The sequence below is a fragment of the Phallusia mammillata genome, chromosome 1 (assembly GCF_965637545.1).
Source record: "Phallusia mammillata chromosome 1, kaPhaMamm4.hap1.1, whole genome shotgun sequence".
In the NCBI taxonomy this organism is placed as follows: Eukaryota; Metazoa; Chordata; class Ascidiacea; order Phlebobranchia; family Ascidiidae; genus Phallusia; species Phallusia mammillata.
This window is the reverse complement of record NC_137252.1, coordinates 1539551-1562404: the sequence shown is the minus strand read 5'-3', so window position 1 is coordinate 1562404 and position 22854 is coordinate 1539551. Positions and strand designations below refer to the sequence as shown.

The following is a 22854-nucleotide window of genomic DNA, read 5'->3' as shown; positions in this document are numbered from 1 at the left end:
TGACTCGAAAATACTTACGATGTGCGCTTGTTAATTCTGTTTTACTGATCAGAACAAGCTGAAACTTTGCAAGTTCTATCTGACTGCAGTACCAAGTGGGCTCGTGAAAACCGTTTAATTTTATCTTGATTCGTTTGTGTTTGGAAGACAGTAAGGTATAAAATAAGCGACCGAATTCCATTGCGCTAGCGGTCATGACTCGAAAATACTTACGATGTGCGCTTGTTAATTCTGTTTTACTGATCAGAACAAGCTGAAACTTTGCAAGTTCTATCTGACTGCAGTACCAAGTGGGCTCGTGAAAACCGTTTCATTTTATCTTAATTCGTTTGTGTTTGGGAGACAGTAAAGTATAAAATAAGCGACCAAATTCTAATGCGCTAGCGGTCATGACTCGAAAATACTTACGATGTGCGCTTGTTAATTCTGTTTTACTGATCAGAACAAGCTGAAACTTTGCAAGTTCTATCTGACTGCAGTACCAAGTGGGCTCGTGAAAACCGTTTCATTTTATCTTAATTCGTTTGTGTTTGGGAGACAGTAAAGTATAAAATAAGCGACCAAATTCTAATGCGCTAGCGGTCATGACTCGAAAATACTTACGATGTGCGCTTGTTAATTCTGTTTTACTGATCAGAACAAGCTGAAACTTTGCAAGTTCTATCTGACTGCAGTACCAAGTGGGCTCGTGAAAACCGTTTCATTTTATCTTGATTCGTTTGTGTTTGGAAGACAATAAGGTATAAAATAAGCGACCGAATTCCATTGCGCTAGCGGTCATGACTCGAAAATACTTACGATGTGCGCTTGTTAATTCTGTTTTACTGATCAGAACAAGCTGAAACTTTGCAAGTTCTATCTGACTGCAGTACCAAGTGGGCTCGTGAAAACCGTTTCATTTTATCTTGATTCGTTTGTGTTTGGAAGACAATAAGGTATAAAATAAGCGACCGAATTCCATTGCGCGAGCGGTCATGACTCGAAAATACTTACGATGTGCGCTTGTTAATTCTGTTTTACTGATCAGAACAAGCTGAAACTTTGCAAGTTCAATCTGACTGCAGTACCAAGTGGGCTCGTGAAAACCGTTTCATTTTATCTTAATTCGTTTGTGTTTGGGAGACAGTAAAGTATAAAATAAGCGACCGAATTCTATTGCGCGAGCGGTCAAACTTTAAAAATACTTACGATGTGCGCTTGTTAATTCTGTTTTACTGATCAGAACAAGCTGAAACTTTGCAAGTTCTATCTGACTGCAGTACCAAGTGGGCTCGTGAAAACCGTTTCATTTTATCTTAATTCGTTTCTGTTTGGGAGACAATAAAGTATAAAATAAGCGACCGAATTCTATTGCGCTAGCGGTCATGACTCGAAAATGCTTACGATGTGCGCTTGTTAATTCTATTTTACTGACCAGAACAAGCTAAAACTTTGCAAGTTCTATCTGACTGCAGTACCAAGTGGGCTCGTGAAAACCGTTTCATTTTATCTTAATTCGTTTGTGTTTGGGAGACAGTAAAGTATAAAATAAGCGACCGAATTCTATTGCGCGAGCGGTCAAACTTTAAAAATACTTACGATGTGCGCTTGTTAATTCTGTTTTACTGATCAGAACAAGCTGAAACTTTGCATGTTCAATCTGACTGCAGTACCAAGTGGGCTCGTGAAAACCGTTTATTTTTATCTTGATTCGTTTGTGTTTGGGAGACAATAAGGTATAAAATAAGCGACCAAATTCTATTGCGCGAGCGGTCATGACTCTGTTATTTCTGAACTCGGTATAATATGGTGTGACTCTTTTTGACGGTGATATGTTTAAAATTTTGCCATGTGCTTGTGATAAATGTAATGTGCTTTCTGTTTCTGGTTCGGCCTGTCGTTTTGCGCGGTCAGACACATAAAACAAATTGAGAGATTGAGAAAAAAGTCAATTGTAATAAATTGTAACTGAAAGTTAGTCGTGATATCAGTTAATTTTGCTTTTTTAGCCTCCTCTTGTATTGGTAGCTTTTTGGCATTTTGGATTCTGCATCTACACGTGCGTTACGTAAAAGAAAAAAAACAACGATTGATGTATATTTTATATCCGACTCCATCTCTAATTATTCCTACGCAAGATATAAACTTTTTTGATACATTTTTAAATTTGTGGATGCAATTGGTTAATATTATAATGTCTCATGGTCGAATTTGAATGCGGTTTTGTAAGATTTTGGATTACCTGAATTATCAGTACGAGTGAAAGCGTATGTGCTAAACGTCGGTGAGGTGAGATTGCTATCTGAGAAGAAAGGTCGAGTAAGTAACCATTAGTGTCTAACATTATGAATGAATATGAAAGAGCTAGAGTCGAAGAAGACAGGTGAATGCTACATTTTAATAGCTGTTTTTGTTCACTTTCCTGTAACACATATCTGATTTAGTTCTGACTCAACGTTGACATCAGACTCCGAATTGAGAGGAAAAAGAGGAAGGTGACTTGTGCTTTTACTGCTTTGTATTCATTCTATGGCATACAGCAGGGGTGGGCAACCTTTGTTACTGTAGGGCCAATTATAAATGTCAAAATTGGATCGAGGGCCGCACATGTGCATCACACAAAGTGATTTTGCTTTGTTTCTTACCAAATATGCTTAACTACAAGTATAATTCGCATTTGATTCCAGCCAAATTTTGCCAGATTGCAGAAAACTAGCATCAGGCGCATTAATCAGCTCAAAAAAAGACATTGTTGTAAACTGTGGTTTTTTTACATGACAGGAAAAGGCCAAAAATCACCAGTGACAGTAGCGTTTCTGAGAGGTATGTAAGCAATATACAAATGCACAAAGCGTTAATGTGTGAACATGTTGAAATATTTGTTCATTAGTGCTGGTTCAAGTTCTTGTAGTTCCACTGAAGAGAGTAGTAAAGAATCTGATAGTGAAGGGTATGTTGATGACATAGTAAATTTGTTTCTCCTCTTAAACTTAACATGCATTTAGGAAAAGTAGTTTGCTGGAAACTATTGCACAACAAAGAAAACTTCGTCAAAAGTAAGTAGTCATATCAGAATGGAATTATGTGCGAAATAATTTAATTGTTAGAATCATTTGCCTAGCTAAATGAATCATGTATTAATTTATTTGATTGTTTAACTAATGGGTGTTATGTGTTGCAGAAAACATTCCTTCTCAACAAGTGCATCCTCAAGTTCTTCAAGTGGATTGTAAGTGACAGGCTGAAATAATACAAGTGTATACAAAACAAAAACCCCTAATGGTAAAAAGTAACTTTGCCATACATTTTTATGAATGATTAATCTTTTTCTTTCTTAATTTTCGTAAGTTATACTAGGTATAGTACAACTTATCACTGGTGGGGTTAAATAGATCTTTCCAGAGTGATTCCTGAACTTTTTAAGCATGTGTCTGATTTACAAACTACTTTATCATTCCGCAGGTTATGTTGCAGGATAACATGACAAAAGTTGTCCAAAACGCTAGTTTGCAACAAAAAATAGATTTTTAATGTTGTCATGCCTGCTTGCAATCTGTTATTAACCCAGAGAATGTTTGTAGTTTTTAAATTGGAAATCTCTTGCGGAGCACTAGTGTGCCAGGGGACACAGTTTAAGAATCACTGCTTTGCAGGTTGACTTGCATAAGTGATTGTTAGCAAAACAAATATATTCATAAATATATGCTAGACTTGTCTCTGTATCTAACTGGAAACAAATGTGCAATATGTGATTTTTTGTCATGCAGGTCCTGCTCACCAATAGGCTATAAAAGGTATGTGGATTTTTTCCCCATAAACTTTGTACATTATGATATGACTTTGCAACAAACTGATTTCAGGAGAAAAAGGCATTGTCCATTTTGCTTCAAGCAGTATGTAAATGTTACACACCATCGAAAAAAACATCCCGAAGTAAATCAAGAACTATTTTTTTATGACAGCTTTTCGAAAAAAAGTAGAACTGGAAGTTACCAAAATTTTAGGGGATTCATTTGCTACTTGTGTGGTAGAGGTATATATGGCTTGAAAAGTCATATGGCTAGAATCCACCCTGAGGTCACACTTCCGCTAAGTGTTGCAGAACAACGTTCAATACCAAAAATATTAGAACTTAACGACATATTAGAATGCTACAAAGAGGAAATTGTCCATGTGGGATTTGGTAAAAGAAATGAATGCTGCAAAGAATCAGCTACTACATATTGCAGACAGATCAGAGCCTTGTTGGACAACGATTTGGAGAACTTAAGATTTCCAGATAAAATTTACAAAAAATTAACAATCAAGGCAAACTGCAGTGGAAGAGACAGCACAAGATACACTTACCTTGCTACTTTTCAAAATTTTTTGCAGTATGTCCAGATATACTATAGCAAGATTTATAAAAGGGATGTCAGAAAATTGATTATTCTTGTGAGTCAATGGATGGCAAGGCAAAGAAGCAAAAAAGAAAAACGAGAATGCATAGTGAAGGCGAATGCAACCAAAAATTTAAAAGATTGCCAGTTTCCAGGTAGTGCAGTTGTTGAATATGAGAAACAAGAAACTGCACAAAAGGCAAATTTACTAAGGAAATCTGAGCCTGGTAGTTTGACAAAAGAAGATACATCATTGATAGTATCTGATTTATTTCTAAAAATAATTTGCAAGCAAGGATGCAGATCATGTGTGCTAACAGGCATGACTCACTCAGAACTTCGCGATGCTGGAGAAACAGAGAACAAAAACTTTTCAATCATGGTTTCAGATCAAAAGGAAAAGAAACGGCAGGGGTGCATTGTACTATCTCACAGTGAACTACAAGAGTTAAAGTGCACCTCTGTTCATTTGTGGAAATATCTAGGCCTAACACCTTCAGCAGAGGATAAAGTATTTCCATCATTAAAAGTGCAAAATCAGGCAATTAAAATGCAAGCTTCGGAATTTAATAAGCTTTACAAACAAATAAGTTTGTTTTGTTTTAACAAAGAAGTAACAGTTACTGACACTAGGAAATTAATTACAAAAAAGGTCAGTAAAGCCCCCAAAACAGTTCAAGCAGCTGTGGCAAGAGCTGAAGGACATTCAGTTGAAGTGGCAGAAAGGTTTTACAACATCACTGACCCGGGAGAGCTAGTGGAAGATGCAAGACAAGCATTAAAATTGTTGTCAGAAAGTAAGTAGTAAGGATTCAACTTTTCTATTAAAGCATATGTTTTATACCAAGCTGACAACTAAATTTTACAATTATCAGTAAGTGTGTAAAAAGTTTGTTGATAAACATACAGAAACGTTTTATAACAAAACATACTAATAACAGTTTTATTTGGCAAAAAAACTTCTTTTGTGAAGCGATATTGTGCCCTTTTAACAGTTGTAATTTTGGTAATTAGTAACTACAAGTAAAGGGGTATTTTTATGATGTCATTTTGGTCAGATGTAAGCTCTGGAGGTTCTGCTGATGCTGATACTATGAAGACTGGAGGACCTGCTGATGTTGATACTATGAAGGCTGGAGGACCTGCTGATGCTGACACTATGAAGGCTGGAGGACCTGCTGATGCTGACACTATGAAGGCTGGAGGACTTGCTGATGCTGACACTATGAAGGCTGGAGGACCTGCTGATGCTGACACTATGAAGGCTGGAGGACCTGCTGATGCTGACACTATGAAGGCTGGAGGACCTTCTGATGCTGAAAAAATGATGAGCAGGGGGGCGACTCATGCTGACCATGCAAAGGCTACAGGTAAGAACATCAAATTAAGAAAAAAGCCAACATCATAAAACATTTAACCACAAATTAAAAATATTTGCAGATTCAATTCGTGTCAAATTCCTTGATGACCAGGAGATTGTGGATATTAACAACATAAAGGACATTCGTTCAAAGCACAAAAAGAGACTGAAGAATTTGCATCAAATTGTGCTGGGCGATGAAATAAAAGCCAGATGGGCTGATGGATTGTTTTATCCAGCAGTTCGAATCCAAAAATGTAATGTTTACACTTGTATTTTATTAAATCAATGCTAAGAATATGGTTTGTATACCAGCCAAATATTTACAATACTGTACATGCATTTTTAGGGTCAAGGTGTGTTGAAGTAGGTCATCGTTTATGGTAAAGGGTAATTAAACTATCATAATTTCATTTGTTTGGGTGAAACTTTGCTGATGCAACATCTTATGGGGTGTTAAGGTATTTCAAGGATTGGTCATTATACTATTGGCTGCTATCAACACTTTTTTCCTGCCCGCTACCATCTTAACTGACTTCGGTACTCATCACATCAAACACACACATACAAAAAAAGATTTTGCATTAAAGCTTGCATGTTTTATTACTTGTCTGTGGAACTATGCATTTACATAGAAACATAAAATATATAGTAGGCCGGCCAAATACAACTGGTTTGATTGAATGTATTTAAACCACTTGTCAAACTGTAACATACCTTTATTTTTAGATTCACCAACCAAAGCATATGAATCTGATTCAGAAATCAAGAAAAAGAAATCAAGAAAAAGTCTGTTTTAGTTACTATACAGCAGTATAGTACTGCATGGTATTGTTCTTTTGTTTTTATATTCGTTAATAAATAATACAAAAAATGCAAATGACACAGACCTGATTTTAAATTGCCAAGACACTTGTGTTGAAATGAGATGAGTTTATTTTGGTAAAAGGTGACCAGCAGCAAAAACATTTCTTAAAAAACACAATACAAGGCTATTTGCTATTGTAAACGTCGTGCAGAAAGTACTTAAATGTAAGTAACAAATGTAAGCTATTGCCAGGCATAATATCAAGTTTGTAGAGCAATTTGCCAGAAGAGCTCTACAACTTGGTAAGTAACAAATTTTCTACGAAGTGGAAACAAATTTGTTTCGAAAATTATTTTCACGAAATTTCCCATTTTTGAGCTCTTTATCGACATCGAGCGAAAGCAAAATTTTCTGAGCAAAAATTCGTTTCGAGTTTACGGAAACAAATTTTTGTTTGGCAGATTTTTTTGGCAAATTTGTTTCGAAAATTTGCTTCGAAAACGAATTTCGAAACAAATTTGGCCAAAAAAATTGTTTCCGAAACAAAATTCGTGATTTCGAAACGAATTTGGCCATTTCGAAACGAAAACGGAAACGAAAATTCGTTTCAAATGCAAAAATGTATGTAATGGTCAACCTGACCATACCCATTCACTAAAGGTAGCGGCTTTAGCAGAATGTTATGCAATTTGCTACACTTGCTTTTAAATCAGGGGTGGGCAACCTTCGTTACTGTGGGGCCAAATACAATAGCCAATAATAGATCGCGGGCCGCACCTGTGTATAATACAAGGTGATTTTACTTCGTTACTTTCCAAATATGCTTGGCTACAAGTGAAATTTGCATTTGATTCTAGCCACATATTGCTAGGTCGCAGAAGAATAGCATCGGGCGCATGAATCCGCTTAAAAATATAAAATATTTGGACTCGTTTGTGAGTACATTTCAAATTCAATCGTCTCTGCGGGCCGCACAACCTTTACTCAAGGGCCGCATGTGGCCCGCGGGTCGCAGGCTGCCCACCCCTGTTTTAAATCAACTAACCCCTTTGTATTTAAAAATGATTATACAAAGCTGCAATTCTATTGAAAACTTTGATTGCTGGAATTCAAATTGCTAGACCTTGTTTGTCAAGCTACATCACCTCAACATCTGAACCATACAACAGTCTTGTTCTACTGTCATTTTGCACTGTACATCTCTTCTCGGCTTTCGGCACCAACCATGGCTTGTTGTTCTGCCTCTAAGCAGTCTTCAAAACATACGCCTGTGTATAGGTAACATTCAATTACGTTGCAAAAGCTTCGAGTAGGAGATAATGCACAACAGTTAATATAACGTTCACTTTGTTACTGTGAGCTCTGTTAGTAGAGCGCCTCCGCACAGCAGGTTCCTGACGTTGGTTAAATCTGACTTGTCCTAAGCTTTTCCTGCCTGCGCCACGCTGCACGAAAATGCATGCAACGACTTGGTTTGGAACAACTCATCTTGTATGGCTTGTGCAATGTGGCATCACTGTATCATTATTTAATGTGATGGTGTTTAAACCCACATGTTTTGTTCAAGGTAACGTACCATCCTGACAAGGCACAGACAAATTAATAATATTCTAAAACAACATTACCGTAACACTTTGTGCGGTCAACCTCACATTATGTAGAAGTTTTTATACAGAAAACGTTCGAGTAACAAAGTAGCGTAACGTTAAAAGGACTTGGTTACTTTTTTGTTCTTCCGTATGTATCAGATAAGATGGGTTACTACAGCAACTCAAGTCGTAAACTTCTCAACAAATATCGAGCGGACAGCAACTCTGCGCTGTACGACCATCTGCAGAGCAACGCGAAACACAGTATGAACTTGAGACTGCACACGGCTGCTGTTTGCGGAATCGGTTAGTATACAAGAACGCAGCCCTAACTAAATGGGGATCAAATTTCGCCCTCTTTTATGCAGCGCAAAGTGACGCACAGAGTGAACTTCCACACTGCAGTGTTGGCCTCGTCAAGAGATCGCACACGGCTGCTGCTTTCGTAGTCCCTTAGTATACGCATCGTTAGCCCAAAGCTAAGTGTGGATGAAAAATAGACCCCCTGTTCTTATTTAGCATCTGACCTTTGCATCTTTATGGGCTTTATATAACGTAATAACCTGTCACTGGTGCTGTCGTTCGGCTGGCTGACTTGTATGTTTCATGGCAGATTTTTTAAAACTGTAAACTGTGAATTGTGATTTTACATCAACACACTTTGATGCTTAACGATCAGAATCTTCATTAGTTTATTTATCACAACCACAACAATCAGGCAAAACCGTTTGTTTGCCTCCAAATTGAAAATGGTTTAAATCATTTCAAAACAAACATTTTTATGGTGTGAAACAAATCAACGTAAAATTGATTATTTCAAGGTACAAATCAATCTGTATTGACTGTTCAACACTTGCCAATAAATTGTTCAACTCTTGCCGATAAAAAGTAAATATAAAATGCCTTTTTGTGGTAGCCCATTGAAACGGTAACAACATGAGGCTGAAGTATTGCCAATAAAGCTATTACGTCATTAAATAATTCCGAATTTTTAATGCAATCCGACCACCAAACATTTGCGTGTTAATTAAGGCAGGTATGCAACAAAGTGGGAAAGTGTAGCAGTTGAATAAACAGGCTGTCGGTATAGATTGGTGGACCCGCCATAATCACATGTCAGTTAATCCAGTTGTTATGTCAACACGTGGAGGTGTTATTTCAGCTCTGATATCATACAAAGCAAACTTCGCTATTGCACAATATTGATGTAAGTTATCATAACAGCAAAGAGGCCAAACAAAAAACTAACAATATCTCCAATTCAATTCCTAAAAATGTATTTTACTTGTAATAATTCGTAATTTGAGCTTTCACATTTGCTTGAGTTTAGAACAAGATTGTGGCCATTGGGGTTCTCGAGAAACATCTGTTTGTTCACAAACAAGTTAAAATTTTGAATCAATAACCATACTTGATAAAAAAAATGTGCTAAGTTACAAACATTTGCAAAAGATTTATGACAATCGCAATAGCAAATGTACTGTTTTGTGCTACAACAAAATAGTGTTGGTCATCTGATTGTTTCCGGTTAACGCAAATTGCACAAACAATTGTCATGAAACAACGACTATAACTATTTGAGATTTTAAGCCTTTGATGCTTTAGTGCAAAAAATTAACAAAGTAGTTGAGAAAGGAATCAGATCAAATTAATTTAAATATTATTTCGTATTTAGAGTTTGGATTTGTGGGTTCGACGTATGGCACTTTGGGAAATACTCAGTGAAATGAACACCAGACAAAAACGCACTCAATTTAGAAAGTTTACATTAAAAACAAACAACTTACTTGTTTCAACTTGACCTTGACCGCAGTGACGTCATATTCGATCTCGTTCTTGAAGGTGAGTAATATGTTGATGACCTCACCGGGAACGTAACCACCTTTGTCACACGAAACTTGGACCAACAGGGGGCGCCCTCTGAAAATTCCCTGCTTTTTTTGAAAACTTTCGGCATGGGGGGCAGGAACTTGGCCGAATGGTCTGGCGCGCCTGACCCACATACAGACATAAAAACCCTGATCGGGATTCGTCCCCGGGAGAGTCCTGGATTCGAATCCCGTGAAAAAAAAAAAAAAACTTTCGGCATATTCTATGTGTTAAAATTTGCTAATGTACCTGACTTTACATTTGATGTTTTTGAATTGGTGATAGTTTGTATCTTGATTACCTTGTATTGATTACCATAACATAACCTTAGCCCAGCGGTTCCCAAACTGGGGTCCGCGGTCCTTTAGGGGTCCGTGAGACAGTTTTAGGGGGACCGCGAAGCAGTTGAAGTAATTCTATAATCTTATTTGGCGTCAGTTTGTGCCACTAAATAAGTTTAAATCAAAGTAGAATTGAGAATCGACTGTCTCCAAGTTGCTAACCAATGGCCTTTATTGAATGACATCTATAAAAAATACAATTGTTCGCGCACAATCGTAATGTTTTTATCCTGTTTGTGATGTCACATGCTGTCTTTCGATGATTATTATGCGCAATTTTGCACAACTAGCTAAAATCCTGCAATCAACTTTCGTTTTTATGAAATATACATTTAGGCTTAAGGACCGCGAGCCCTCGAAATAACGGCAAAGGAACCGTTTAGAAAAAAATATGAAAAAGTTTGGGAACCATTGCCTTAGCCTGTGGGTTATTCGTAAGGTCTGTTTTAGGCACCACTGTGAATATTTTCTTTGTAGAGATATCTCTTCCCGATGGAATGTCAAACTTTGCGAAAATTGTGTAGCGCACCTTACCGACGCAACCAGGAACGAAAAGACAAAGTTCATGCCAAAGAAACGCAGTGTATGCTAAATAGATATGTTATGGCATTGGACATTCGCTGACCTTCAAATAAACATGGCGAGCTCTCTAAAAGAGTAAATGAAAAAGGAAACTCACTGACACCAGATGACAGTGTTTCGCCCTCCCAAGATCGTCCACCTGGAAATGGGATCAGACAGTAAAAATGAGGAATGCAACACAATATGGCAGCCTTGCGACCTGCTCAATACGATTTCCCACATAATCGCAACTTCAGTGAGTCGAGGGTTTCTAAAGATGACTTGCGGGGGTTTATATTGTTTTGTCAACTCGACGTCCAATATGTTGGTACAGAGTAACAGGGAGAAAACGTAACACATGTCTGATAATTGCAACACTCAGTTCAGTGGTTTCCAACCTGACGAAATTGTCTCTTAAAATCCAAAGCATTTTCTTCCCAATATGCTACATAGTAGATGCTAAACCACACAAAGAATATTTGAAATAGTATTTCAGCATTCTAATTATTGCAGATCAACCAAATTATTTTATTTTTAGTATTTTGTTTACGTTGCAAATTGTCTGGGCATTATTTGTCAAATGCAGTCTAAACAAAATTCGCAGTTGTACTCGACATACGCCCAATATTTTTATGTTCAAACTTTAGCTTGATGAGAAACCAGGATATATTTCAGTTGCAATACGTTCAGTAAACTTGCTCAATTCTTTCTAGACCCTCTTCAATGTTTAAAAACATGACAAACGGCGAATCAAACAATACTTTGTCAGCAACATTAGGAATTCACAAGCCCCGCAAAGCAACCATTGTTTTAGTAGAGGCACTTTGGCGGTGCTCAACATCATAAATTATAACATGTTTGAAAATCAAGCGAAACGAGCAAAAAGAGAGAACGTAATGAATCTGCCGTGATCAACACATGATGGAGTGTATTTGACAGAAAGCGAAAAAAATTTAGGACGTAGAACAAACACTTAATTTACCTTTCGCGAGGTATGATAATAATTTGAATAATAGTTTTGTGGTTACAAAGGTGTAGTAAATGGCCTTCGTAATCTGCTTAACAACACAGCGCTTATGTTGGTAAATTTACGTATAGCGTATAGATCGTGATAACGATCAGCTTCGTCTGGATCTCTGATGATTAGTTGATTGAAGCTATACGTTGTGGTAATATACCTTCGGTTGGTATTGAATGAACTTATTTGCACGGCAATGTCTTTAGTCAAAACACTTTCAATGAATTCTTCCCTAGGCGGGAGTTCAAAATAGTCTGCTAGAACAAACAGTCTAGCGCACCAGTCTCTGTATACGTTTCTGTAATAAACCAGCGGACGGCGCGGTAGCACGCCAAGTGGTTACGTGTGGTAGACAAAGGCTACCTGTACTTTCGTCCTCACTTTCTGAGTTTTCATCATCAATCAATGTCATGAGTCTCGATCAACAAGGGTTTTGCACCTCAGTTTGTTTATTCAATCAACATGCTTATTCAAATAGAATGTTTAAGAAACAAAACAAGTCGTTAGAAAGTAATAATAACAACCTTTACTCATAATTTCAAGTTCTACTAGCAACAAACACATTACTCTAAAGTAACCATTTTGGACAGCAAGCAAATTAAGTTAACTGCTATTGGGTTAAAACTGTTGTGACAAATTACATTAGCGGTGCGTTTTATCTATTCATAACACGTGGCATTAAACTGCACAACTATGCTCTGGCCATTGGCTCTTGCACAAATTTCGACAGGAAATATTACAAAGTCCGAACACGATTTGTCAATACAGTGGGATTTGGTTGCTATACATTTTAACTTCCTCGCAGCTTTTGAGCTAGCGAGTCAAAACCGAGCTATTTTGGTAAACAAATATTGCAAAGTTTGCACAAATTATGTCGCAACCGCTACAAAATACCCCCCGCCATTTTTTTGAGCAATGAGCAATATATGGTCATTGCGGGATTGGGCATGAAAGTGGCACAAACGAAAATACATATCATGCACAACACAACCGCTACAGTTTCGACCACGGTTTATTAAGTCGTTTATCTACATAAATATAAAAAAAATTACTGGTGGCATTTGGAAAAAACAAACATTATTTTGTTTCTTTTATTTCACGGGTTCGAACCCAGGGCACTCCCGGGGACGAATCCTGATCAGGGTTTTTATGTCTGTAAATGGGTCAGGCGCGCCGGACCATTCGGACAAGTTCCATTAAAAAAACACAACACCGGTTTATTAACGGTTTGTAACAGAGTATAGCAGTATGTGGACCCGCATAGTGGCGCAAGAGCGCGCTCTAGTCGTTGTTTGCCGTATGGTCAAACGTTTTTCCAGTTGCGCTATGTGCCTTCCAACGTGTGGAAAATTGGTTTTGGTGTGGCCAACATATTGTTTGCCACACTAGTAGGTGGTGGCTACGTATATGCGGTAGTTGTGGGATAAAATGTCATTCAACCAATTTTCTGGTTTGTTACAATAAGTTTCATAACGATTAGGTTAATATGAACAACTACATTACGTTTGTGCCACGAAACTGTTGCATGCGAATATCAAGACACAAACGTTTGTGTAAAAATGAAACAGTAGTTTTCGAATTCCAAGTTTCTTACACACACTGATACCTTTAAATTTTTGCATTCAAATTTGATTCTTAAAGCATTTCGTTATTAGTCCCCCGAAAAATTACCCACGAGTGAAATCTTAGATCAGTGGTTCCCAACCGGGGAGGAATTCCTCCCCAGGGAGGAATTTTATGAGTTCAGGGGAGGAATTTCATAAAAACTGCAAAAAAATTACATTGAAAATGTTACAGAATATTTTTGTTTTTACATTATTATGTATTAGTATAATTTGGACCCGGTTCACATTTGGTAAAGGATTCTGAATGGACAGTATAAGGTCTATTCTAAAGGATTCTGAATGGACCCTAATTATAAGGTCTATTTCAAAATGCTTTAATTTTTAATGTTATATTTGTTTTTCTTCTTATGGGGAGGAATGAATAGTTCGAAAATGGGCGAAGGGGGGAGTGTAACAAAAAAAGTTGGGAACCACTGTCTTAGATCGACAAATTTCAACAAAGCATAAACGACCAACACATGCATTAGAAATTACAAAAAAAGAATGAAAAAGCGTTATTACTGGAAAATAGAAATGTTTCCTGCCAACCTAATTACGAAAAACACTATGATCTCTTGAAGTATAAGCATAAACAAAACACACATATGGCCTACATTGAAAAATACTTCAGTACATAAAAAATTGTTCATTTAAAATATATATATATATCACAGTAAACAGTTTACAGTGGCCCATAAATGCATATAATTCACTTGAAGTTTGAATAAGTGTCAAAATCGGAAAGATATTGCATGACAACAGAGTTGCAGTATTTGTAGAGTACCTGTAATAACCAAAACATTATTTGAATACGCACTGGATAGTAGTGTTTTTTTTTCCATTGCGAAACCGAAAACATTTTAAAAACATTTTTACCTTGTTGTCGACCATATTCGGTCTCATATCTCTCAGGTCTTTCACAGTTCGGAATACATCCACCCGCTTTTGTGCCTTCAAACGTTCGAGAATATTCACCAGAGCGATGAAGGTCCCAGTTCTGGTTGATCCATTGCTGTAAACACATCATTATTTTAGAATCCGGTATTTCAAAAGTGTAAAATTAAACTTAGTTAAGGCGGTTCAACAGGAGTTTTTCTGCTCAGATTTATATCCAATTTTGTTTAAAAATTTGCAAGAAAAACAATTACCGTTGACAACAGTAAAGCGTAATTAAGCTCCTAATGAGCTTCTGTCGCGGATTTAAATCCGAAATTTATTGAGTTTGGACTTTTCTTCCACTCGCCTTTTCATATCAACATCTTTATGAGACCGGCATACCCCGGCATATCGCCTCTAATTAGTTGTTGTGCGTTTTCACAAACAAACTGTTAGACGTGGTATCCAAGTAAAACATTACCTGCATCCTACCAACACACATTTGCAATTCTGTTTGGTCTTTAGTCGTTGCATTTCCTCGATAATTTTGATGAAGTCCATTTCTTTCGGGGGTTGTTCCACGTCACTCCATCCCATGACTTGTAAAAGCATCACTTGTTGGGCAGCCTGACACCAAATAAGGGTTTTTTCAATTTTGTGTGAACAATTAGTTTCGTCAAAATAATGAAAAACTTAGTGTGGTTAACATAGTAATTCGTTGTAAGATACGTAATAATTTATTGTAAAAAAGTGTAAGAAAAAAAATGTTTTCAAAATACTAACTCTCCACCTAGAAATAGTATTACAATCGATGCTGTCGGGTAGTTATTAACTTACAAAGGCGTTGGTTGCAGACCAGACGTTGACAGTTATCAGATTGTGAACGTTGAAACTATTAACTTCACGTACAGAAACCGAAATGTCTTCATATTGTAAAGCTGCATTGATTGGAATCTGAAGACGATGTATGGTATACAATATAGGGTACGGCTATTATAGGAAAATGCGAACTGTCAAAATTACTTGAATGCTGTTGTCTAAATCAACGACAAGTGAAGCTCCTCTCTCCACGATCATCTTCCAGAAGTTTTCTTCTTCTCCTGGAGCAGGATTTCTTGCAGCGATGATGAGGTCTTCAGAGTCATGTTGCTGTAAAGAGAAACAATTTTATTTGATTGCCAACAACCAAAAATGCATTTGATGGATCCTTATTGGTTTTAGTTAAATGGCAAATACATTTGAAGCATTCTGGCAACAGAAAAAATCACATCTCGAAAGTTATCACCTGGATATATGAAGCATCTAACTGCTGCATGCTTTCATTCTTTTTGTCGTAAACTTTGACTGATGTGTTTTTGTCTAAAAACAATGTTGTGTGTGATAGGAAAACATATGAAAGATTTGTAGTCAACTATTTACATGTTCTCAGCTGTGGGTGATTTTCCTGCCATTCTTCGCCAAATCTCCACGATGACAGCGTGTTGAATTCTTTGTCTTGCATTTTCTTACTAGAACACAAATCTTTAGTGTTTCAACGTAGAAATTCCTAATCAGAACAGAATGTGTATAATATGCGTAAGCAATCATATGTCGCATTCTCCTATACTGCACATATCGAAAGTCCCATAATAAAACTTTCACCTATTAACTGGTTGGGTCAAATGCTTAAATATCCGAACGGTTAATGTACTACTAAACTGTTTGGGTGCAAGTCGCTTCACAACTATACAAGATAATACAATTACTGCAAAGGCAAATGCCCTGTATGCAAGCTAACAAAATGTAACAATTGACTTACATTTCACTTGTAGTCATCGTTTGTAGTTCTGTCACATCTTTATCTGTTTTCATCAAACTTTCTCGCTCCATAAGCAGTTTGTAGACGTACATGTATTGTTTCTGTACAAAATATACGCTATTGAAACTAATTTACGTGTACTGGAATTAGTTGCTTACATTATAACTTTACTTTTATCAATGTCAAGTTGTGTATAGTAGATAAAAATACATACCAATAGTACAATTATGGTCAAGCCGATTCATAACTTCAAGCCAACTAAAGCCTGATGTGCTTCCGGTTAGGTGTATATGATTAATGTATCGTCAAGTGTAATTAGAGCGACGATCAGCTTACCGAGTTTTGAATCATGTCTTTTCGGTTCTCTCTCATTCTTAACACGGTTTGTGGCACATCAACTGTCCCTTTGTCGTCAAGTTCATGAAACAAAGTGTCCATCGCTATGTAAGTACCTGTGCGTCCCACTCCAGCACTGCATACAAACATATGCTTCATTTGAATGATAAAGTAAACAGGGTTTGTGAAGTCTTTACCTGCAGTGCACGATGATTGGAGCATTTGTGTTTTGCAAATCATCAACCATGTTACGTAGGTGGATCATGTTGGATGTAGTTACTGGAATCCCATGATCGGGCCAAGTTGTAATCTGCAGCTGTGTTATGGTTCGTTGCTCCTGCAAAACATACTCGCATAACTTATAATAGACTGTTTTTTTATTCGTCACCGCACCAGGAATTCCAGAACAATTCCTTTCATTCACTTTCGCATTAGACTGTGTTCATTTTATATTTTACTTAATGTGGAAATATTGAAACTGGTTTTTAGGTTATGGTCACGTCAGAACTTAAAAGTTTATCAAATCTCAAACTAGTGGATTTCGAAGAAATGTTAGAAGCTTTGTATTTGCTGCGGCTCGTTTGCGCTCATTTCCTGCCTTTTTTCTTTACGCCGAAACCCTGATTGGAAGATCAGATTTCAGTGCACTTAATCAACGGGCAAGCCTCGTGGTATTCCAAGCTTTGGTGTTCAATGAACCAAACTGTTTTTGCCTGCCAAACTTGTTACGCTGGTCAGACAACATTTTGGTTTGTTATTTGCACTTACCCTGTTTGTAATTAAAACAAACTGTCGTTGAACGATTCCACCGATGGTTATTTCAAGTTGTGTTCGAACTGTGAGGCCTGGCGACAATTTCCTTTCAGATTCAACGTCGGGCCAGTATTGCTCACACTTTGACTGATCGTAACAAGGATCACAATGTTAGTGCAAACTGTATGTTATGTTACGCTTGCTTGCATTTCCGTATAATGGGTTAAACATATTTCATGTGGCATGATGTGGTAGTTGTTGTAACCAATCATAGCATTTTATAAGTTATGTATTACTCGAAACCCAAATATGGCTACGCTTTATCCTGATAACAATGGTCTACGCACTGAACACTTCCTTGATTTAACCACAGTGCCCTGGCGTTTTTTTTTTTAATTTTTATTAGAGCAAAAATGAAAGCGTTAACCAACCTTTCCGTTTTCCCTTAAGCCAGTAAGCATTACGATGATGTTGGAGTTTTCCTGCCAAACCATCAACCAGAAATCGTTGATTGTCTCCTTCTTCGGACCCTGAGTGGCGATGAACTTCCTCTCGTTATCGTAACCCGGTATGTAAGCGGCGTTGATGTAATCGTTTCCATCGCTTCCTTGCAAAACCACTCGAGCATGATCGTCTATTAAACAAACAAAACAAGAAGCTAACAGCCGAATATGTTTCCATAAGATAATGTGATCTGAAATCTGTTAGTTTTTGGTTCAGATGGTGCCTGATTTTTTTTCTTAACAATTACAGACAGTTGGTAGCATTAACAAAACATTTTTGCTGATTAGCGTTTATTGTCATTGCTTTTCTTCTTCGGTGAAAAAAATACCCTTTTGTTCATTTACATTTTTTTACTTACAAGGAAAAATATTCTTGTACCGGTTTCTCACAGCGTTTTGCGGCAACTGCGACACGTCCCTTGTTCTCTCGTTGTTTTTGCTTTGGTTTTCGATTTTCTAGAACAGCAAATATCCCAATATGAAATGGTTGAAATACTTTAGCAACATTTTGATGTTACATGTCAATGGGGAAAAGTGGCACATGACTTGGTGTTAAAACTGATTCAAGTGACAACACAGTAAAAACTATATATCTGTAAATTTGTGTTATTTCTTGTGCTATATGAAAACGCCTGATTGCATCAATTATTATCCCCTTCTCGAACGATTGAGGGTCATCTGTCATTCTATTGTTTGTGACGTTTCCTGGTTTCGATTGTGACGTAGAGTCTGTGTGTAAACCTTCCTGCTTCGGCTGCGTGAATTCGATTAACAAACTTTAAACCAGTAACAAACCTTAAACTCGTCGGAGAAAAGAGATCCTGACTCAACGCTTTTCTTGTACAAGTCAAACAATTTGCTGACTCTGCAGTTGAACGCCGCGGTTTCAGAAAATGGGTGTTCGTGAACTTGGTTTTCAACTTGAGGCGCTGAAAAGTAAAAAATCAATAAATTTAGATTAAATTGCGCGACTTATACCGAGAAAACATTTTGGTAAAGGATCATCCTAGCCAAACAGTTTATTTCCTTTTTAGTAAAGTAACACAAACAAACAAAAATTGTGTCAAGTTTCACTAAAAGTTGTGGAATGCATTTTGGGATCGTATGATACTCCACATTTAAAGTTGACACATCAGTCTAGTACGATTTGTAGCCGGCCCTGATAGAAAAAGTGTGAATTAAACCCCTTTCTGACGTCAATATGTATGTGTCAGTGAAAATAAAAAACATACGACTTTGACATCACCTAAAATTCCAAGTCTTAACGGTTGCTGAGCTCCCGCATGACTCGGTTGATCCGTTCCAAGCCTATAAAGCACAATAGAACTTCAATTTCACTTTCATTGTGCATTACCCTCTCGACCAGCATGACTTAAGCGCAGGTTTTTCATTCATGCTATTTTGACAGGCTTTCAAACTTTTTATCCAATCACGAACTATTATGCACCTTCGGTTAAGTGTGAGTTTCGGGTATATATCAACATCCCTATTAAGTCTGCAAGGGTCTACTAAAACATAGCCATGCACAAAGGGAATAAATTTCAGGAAGTACTGCAAACAAAAAAATGCACTTAAGGTCACAATAGTTATGCATTTCATTGGCAAAATCTATTTGTGGTGATAAAAATCACCTCATCTCAAATTTTTCAAAGTCAATATTTACACATACATATGGAAATTTTGAACTGCAGCAGATCGTCATTCGAAAAAATGACATTATCCATCACAAGCAATACCTGTGTTTTCGTCTTAAAAACATGATCACCAGCGCAACAATGACAAGCACCAGAAACAACAGCCCGATCACCAGGCCAGCAATCATTCCAACACTCGTTGAAGTCGCATTTAGATTATCTAAACAAAACAGTTTGTTACACAAGGAGCACTGGTTTATAGCACCTGTGCAGCTGAGTGTGATCGAAGAAAATTGATCTGTGATTACGTCACCACTTTGTTATCAAATCAAATGTCACGAAGCCTTCTGTGTTTAGAAATACAATTTTAACATGAGTGAACTTACGATACACGCCTTTTACCTTTGGAATAGCAGCTTTGAGGGGGATTACCGGGAGTTTTTACTGTCAGATTGGATGTGATGTTTGTGTTGATTGAACCAGTGACAATCACTGTGACCTGGAATAAATGAATAGAAAAATATGTTTTGTATAGACAATATTGAAGCAGAAAGGGTGGGTTTGTTTGAAACAGTGCTTGGTGATACTTAATACGAACATTGAAAAACCTGCATCGTTATTAATTGGCGTTTACAATTGCCGGAAGAAAGCTATGCGTCGCAGTATCATTATGTGGCGTACTGAAAGGGTTTTGATATACGTGTAGTTATCTAATTACAATTAAAACGACAAACAAGTTAAGCGGATACACCTCTTGCATTACTGCTTAGAATGTAATAGGATGGATTTGATACACCCATTAGTAAAATAAATTAAGGTGAGCAAAAAGTCATGTCTCTATAAGCACGAAACTCACTTACTTGTATGATATTGACGGTAGAAGGCGCTAAACTTCGTACAGTTGCCGATTTGTCTGAATACTGAACGTAGATTTTCTCCTTCAATACTGGTGTGAAAACTTCAACCTGAGCACATTTAACTCGCGTATTAATTTTTTTACAAAGTAGTACAACTATATTGCGGATGATAACGTTTCTGACGGGACAAACTTTGCGACTCTTGTGATGTGTTAACAGTATAATTTAATCACCTTTGCAATTAATCCGCTTTTGCTAATAAACTGGTCAAGTCCGGTCCAACTGACAACAGCCGTTGAGGCGTTGCATTCAAAAGTCGTTGCGTTGGTAACAACTGTTGATGCATAGTTACAAAATTTAAAAAAGAATGTCAAATTATTCATTTTACTAAAACAATGATTCTTTTATTACCTAGAGGATAGCAACTCGATGGTTGGTAAGGCAATGTTTTGAAGTCAAGAGTGAAGGAGACGTTATAGCTAACGCAACCAGAGAGAATTGCGGTGACCTGTGATTTAAATTTTGTTTAAATAATTCTGCACAATTTCCGCGTATTACGTTGTTGGACTATTTCGTGTTGTTGCTGTTTTAGGTTATGTCGATGGTTATGGTTAACCTGTAATGTATAATAAGAATGGTCGCAATTTTTGGTATATTTACATTTAATTGATAGTTTGTGTCAACACTCAAGCTTCCAATCGCAGTCGATCCATTTAAATACGGGGTTCTGAATCTTCTGTTCAGCTTCGAAACATGAATTTCAACCTAAGTACAACACATTTCGAAAATGATATGCAAAGTTTCCTACTTCATACAAATGTTACCACTGCATTGAGATTATTGTTTTTGATGAATTGATCAAGTCCAGTCCACCTGACCACCACAGTTGAAGCGTTGCATGCATCTCTCTCCACTGTAGCTTCGACTAAAAGTGAGATCGCAAGTTAAATTTGAAGGTAGCAGCGGTTTTGCACTGCATATTAAGCAGCAGTTTAGCACAAATAATCAAATGTTTTATGAAAGCGGGTGATCAAACGTCGGGTGTGATAAAACGTCACCCAACCGTTCTAAACAGTCGGAAAACGTTCTTTATAAGCCATTGTCTGTTATTGCCTATTATGTACGTCTTCTATATTATTCTTTTCAGCTGCACTTTCTGTAGGATTTTCATGGATGGATCTGCCAATCAAAACTTCGAGTTTTAACTGTATTTCACAAACGATTCGGGTACATGCTTACATTGTCGGGTTCGGGGTAAACTTTCAGGTACACTTACAACTCTGTGGCATCAAATGTGGGCAAACGGTAAGGTAAACAACTTTACAAACCATGGCTTGCAATTGAATGCATACGATATTCAATTCGTAATTCCTAATTGGGACTTGCGCTTAATTTAAGTTAAACTACACGCAATATTACTCACGTTTCACTTGACAAGCGTAGTAGGCCTTTCTTTTACACTTTATGCTTGATTGCACCCAGCCAACCCCATAATGCAACGCTCCCTGCTGGCAAGTTGTAAAGTTGGAAACGGAAAAGTTTGCTGGAGATCCATCGCTCCAATACCAACCATTTAACGAAGTGTTGTAACGAGCTCCAATAATGACATTTATATCTTTGAACATAAAAGTTACAACAGATTACAATAGTGTAAAGAAATATCGCTTATCAGCTGTAACTAACTTGGTGTTAGGAACGATCCTTTGTAATTTGTAAAGATGTCATATGACTCTTTCACACTTCGCAGTTTGTATGCATTTTGTCCACCAAAATAAACAAAAATTTTCTTTTGTCGTTTTCTGGTGTTGTCAGCAAATAATGTATAGCGTGACGTCCACCCTACAAACCGTCATTCATTAAAAAAGTCGATGTTAGTAAAATGTAAGGTATTCCATCTAGTATTTCTTTGTAAACTACGTTTCTTCGTAAGTAGCTTTTAATTGCAGGGGCTTGTTGTTTGTTAATTTAACACAAAAACATCAGCTGGTTAAGTTTCTTAAAATTCAATGTAGGCTTGCGGTAAAATGATTGTAATTGCTAATTGAAAAAGTTTAGGAAACAAAACGTAATGTATTATTTTACAACCAGCTACACAACACAAACCGTTAGGACGTTTCTTTTTATCCAAGCCTTCACAAGTTTTTCCGACAGTTACTCCCCACTTGTAATTGGCTTGATTTCTCCAAGCATCACAAAAAAAGATTGTTTGACTTTTGTTTTGTGTATTGCTAAAAAAGATGTAAAACATAATTCGCAAAAGTAAACGTTAATATCAACAAACACTAATCACTTTCTCTAAATTAGTTTTCGTTTTGTTGTTGACTATTAGTGGTTGGTTGATGTTGAATGTCATTACCTTTTATACAAGTCAAAATACCACAGATGTCCTAAAGATTTTGTACTTTTCCAAGTTCCATTTTCAACCGGACTTTTCGAGTATTTGTATTGTTGATAATCAGTTTTGTAAAAAACATAAACCCGTTGCAAATCTGAAACAATTCTCAAAAATTTCACGATACTGATGCAAAAAGATCAAACAACGAAACAAATTTCATATGTTTGCAAACAACTGCCTTGAAACGAAATTAT

The 22854-nt window shown here is 37.0% G+C and overlaps 2 protein-coding genes and 1 long non-coding RNA gene across 6 annotated transcripts; 1 reads left to right on the top strand and 2 right to left on the bottom strand.

Annotated features, from left to right (window-relative positions):
• The first annotated feature begins 1735 nt into the window (after positions 1–1735).
• Positions 1736–6598, top strand: LOC145238927 (uncharacterized). Of its 4 annotated transcripts, XM_080102232.1 has the most exons (11): positions 1912–2362; positions 2424–2474; positions 2761–2802; positions 2870–2929; positions 2985–3035; positions 3161–3208; positions 3747–3773; positions 3840–5155; positions 5417–5728; positions 5799–5975; positions 6448–6598. In XM_080102232.1, the coding sequence occupies exons 1-11, from the start codon at positions 2325–2327 to the stop codon at positions 6516–6518; spliced, it is 2193 nt and encodes a 730-aa protein (XP_079958358.1). In that variant the 5' UTR covers positions 1912–2324; the 3' UTR covers positions 6519–6598. The 4 variants fall into 4 exon arrangements, with proteins under 4 accessions (XP_079958349.1, XP_079958366.1, XP_079958343.1 ...); XM_080102217.1 differs by having other exon boundaries at positions 1911–2362; positions 3747–5155; XM_080102223.1 differs by lacking the exon at positions 2870–2929 and having other exon boundaries at positions 1736–2362; positions 3747–5155.
• Positions 6599–14030: 7432 nt separating this feature from the next.
• On the bottom strand, positions 14031–17865 carry LOC145205212 (receptor-type tyrosine-protein phosphatase alpha-like). Its single transcript, XM_080077885.1, has 12 exons — positions 17703–17865; positions 17287–17418; positions 16716–16855; positions 16519–16654; positions 16183–16283; positions 15804–15892; positions 15670–15743; positions 15408–15533; positions 15222–15338; positions 14866–15011; positions 14385–14520; positions 14031–14292 (listed from the first exon to the last, which is right to left on the bottom strand). The coding sequence occupies exons 1-12, from the start codon at positions 17763–17765 to the stop codon at positions 14218–14220; spliced, it is 1335 nt and encodes a 444-aa protein (XP_079934011.1). The 5' UTR covers positions 17766–17865; the 3' UTR covers positions 14031–14217.
• A 2817-nt stretch (positions 17866–20682) lies between these two features.
• On the bottom strand, positions 20683–21184 carry LOC145209589 (uncharacterized). Its single transcript, XR_013855124.1, has 3 exons — positions 21090–21184; positions 20926–21030; positions 20683–20773 (listed from the first exon to the last, which is right to left on the bottom strand). It is a non-coding gene; the product is annotated as an uncharacterized LOC145209589 (long non-coding RNA).
• Between the last annotated feature and the right edge of the window lie 1670 nt (positions 21185–22854).

What these genes read in the sequence shown, in the direction of transcription:
- LOC145238927 (XM_080102217.1), top strand. Translation starts at nt 2,325, where the DNA reads ATGAATGAATATGAAAGAGCTAGAGTCGAAGAAGACAG. An exon ending in GCTAGAGTCGAAGAAGACAG is followed by an intron (nt 2,363 to 2,423) that starts GTGAATGCTACA and finishes TATCTGATTTAG; the next exon opens with TTCTGACTCAACGTTGACAT. An exon ending in TGACCATGCAAAGGCTACAG is followed by an intron (nt 5,729 to 5,798) that starts GTAAGAACATCA and finishes AAATATTTGCAG; the next exon opens with ATTCAATTCGTGTCAAATTC.
- LOC145205212 (XM_080077885.1), bottom strand. Translation starts at nt 17,765, where the DNA reads ATGGTTTGGCAGGAAAACTCCAACATCATCGTAATGCTTACTGGCTTA. An exon ending in GCTTAAGGGAAAACGGAAAG is followed by an intron (nt 17,419 to 17,702) that starts GTTGGTTAACGC and finishes TGTTACGATCAG; the next exon opens with TCAAAGTGTGAGCAATACTG. An exon ending in ACGATGACTACAAGTGAAAT is followed by an intron (nt 15,893 to 16,182) that starts GTAAGTCAATTG and finishes TTTGTGTTCTAG; the next exon opens with TAAGAAAATGCAAGACAAAG.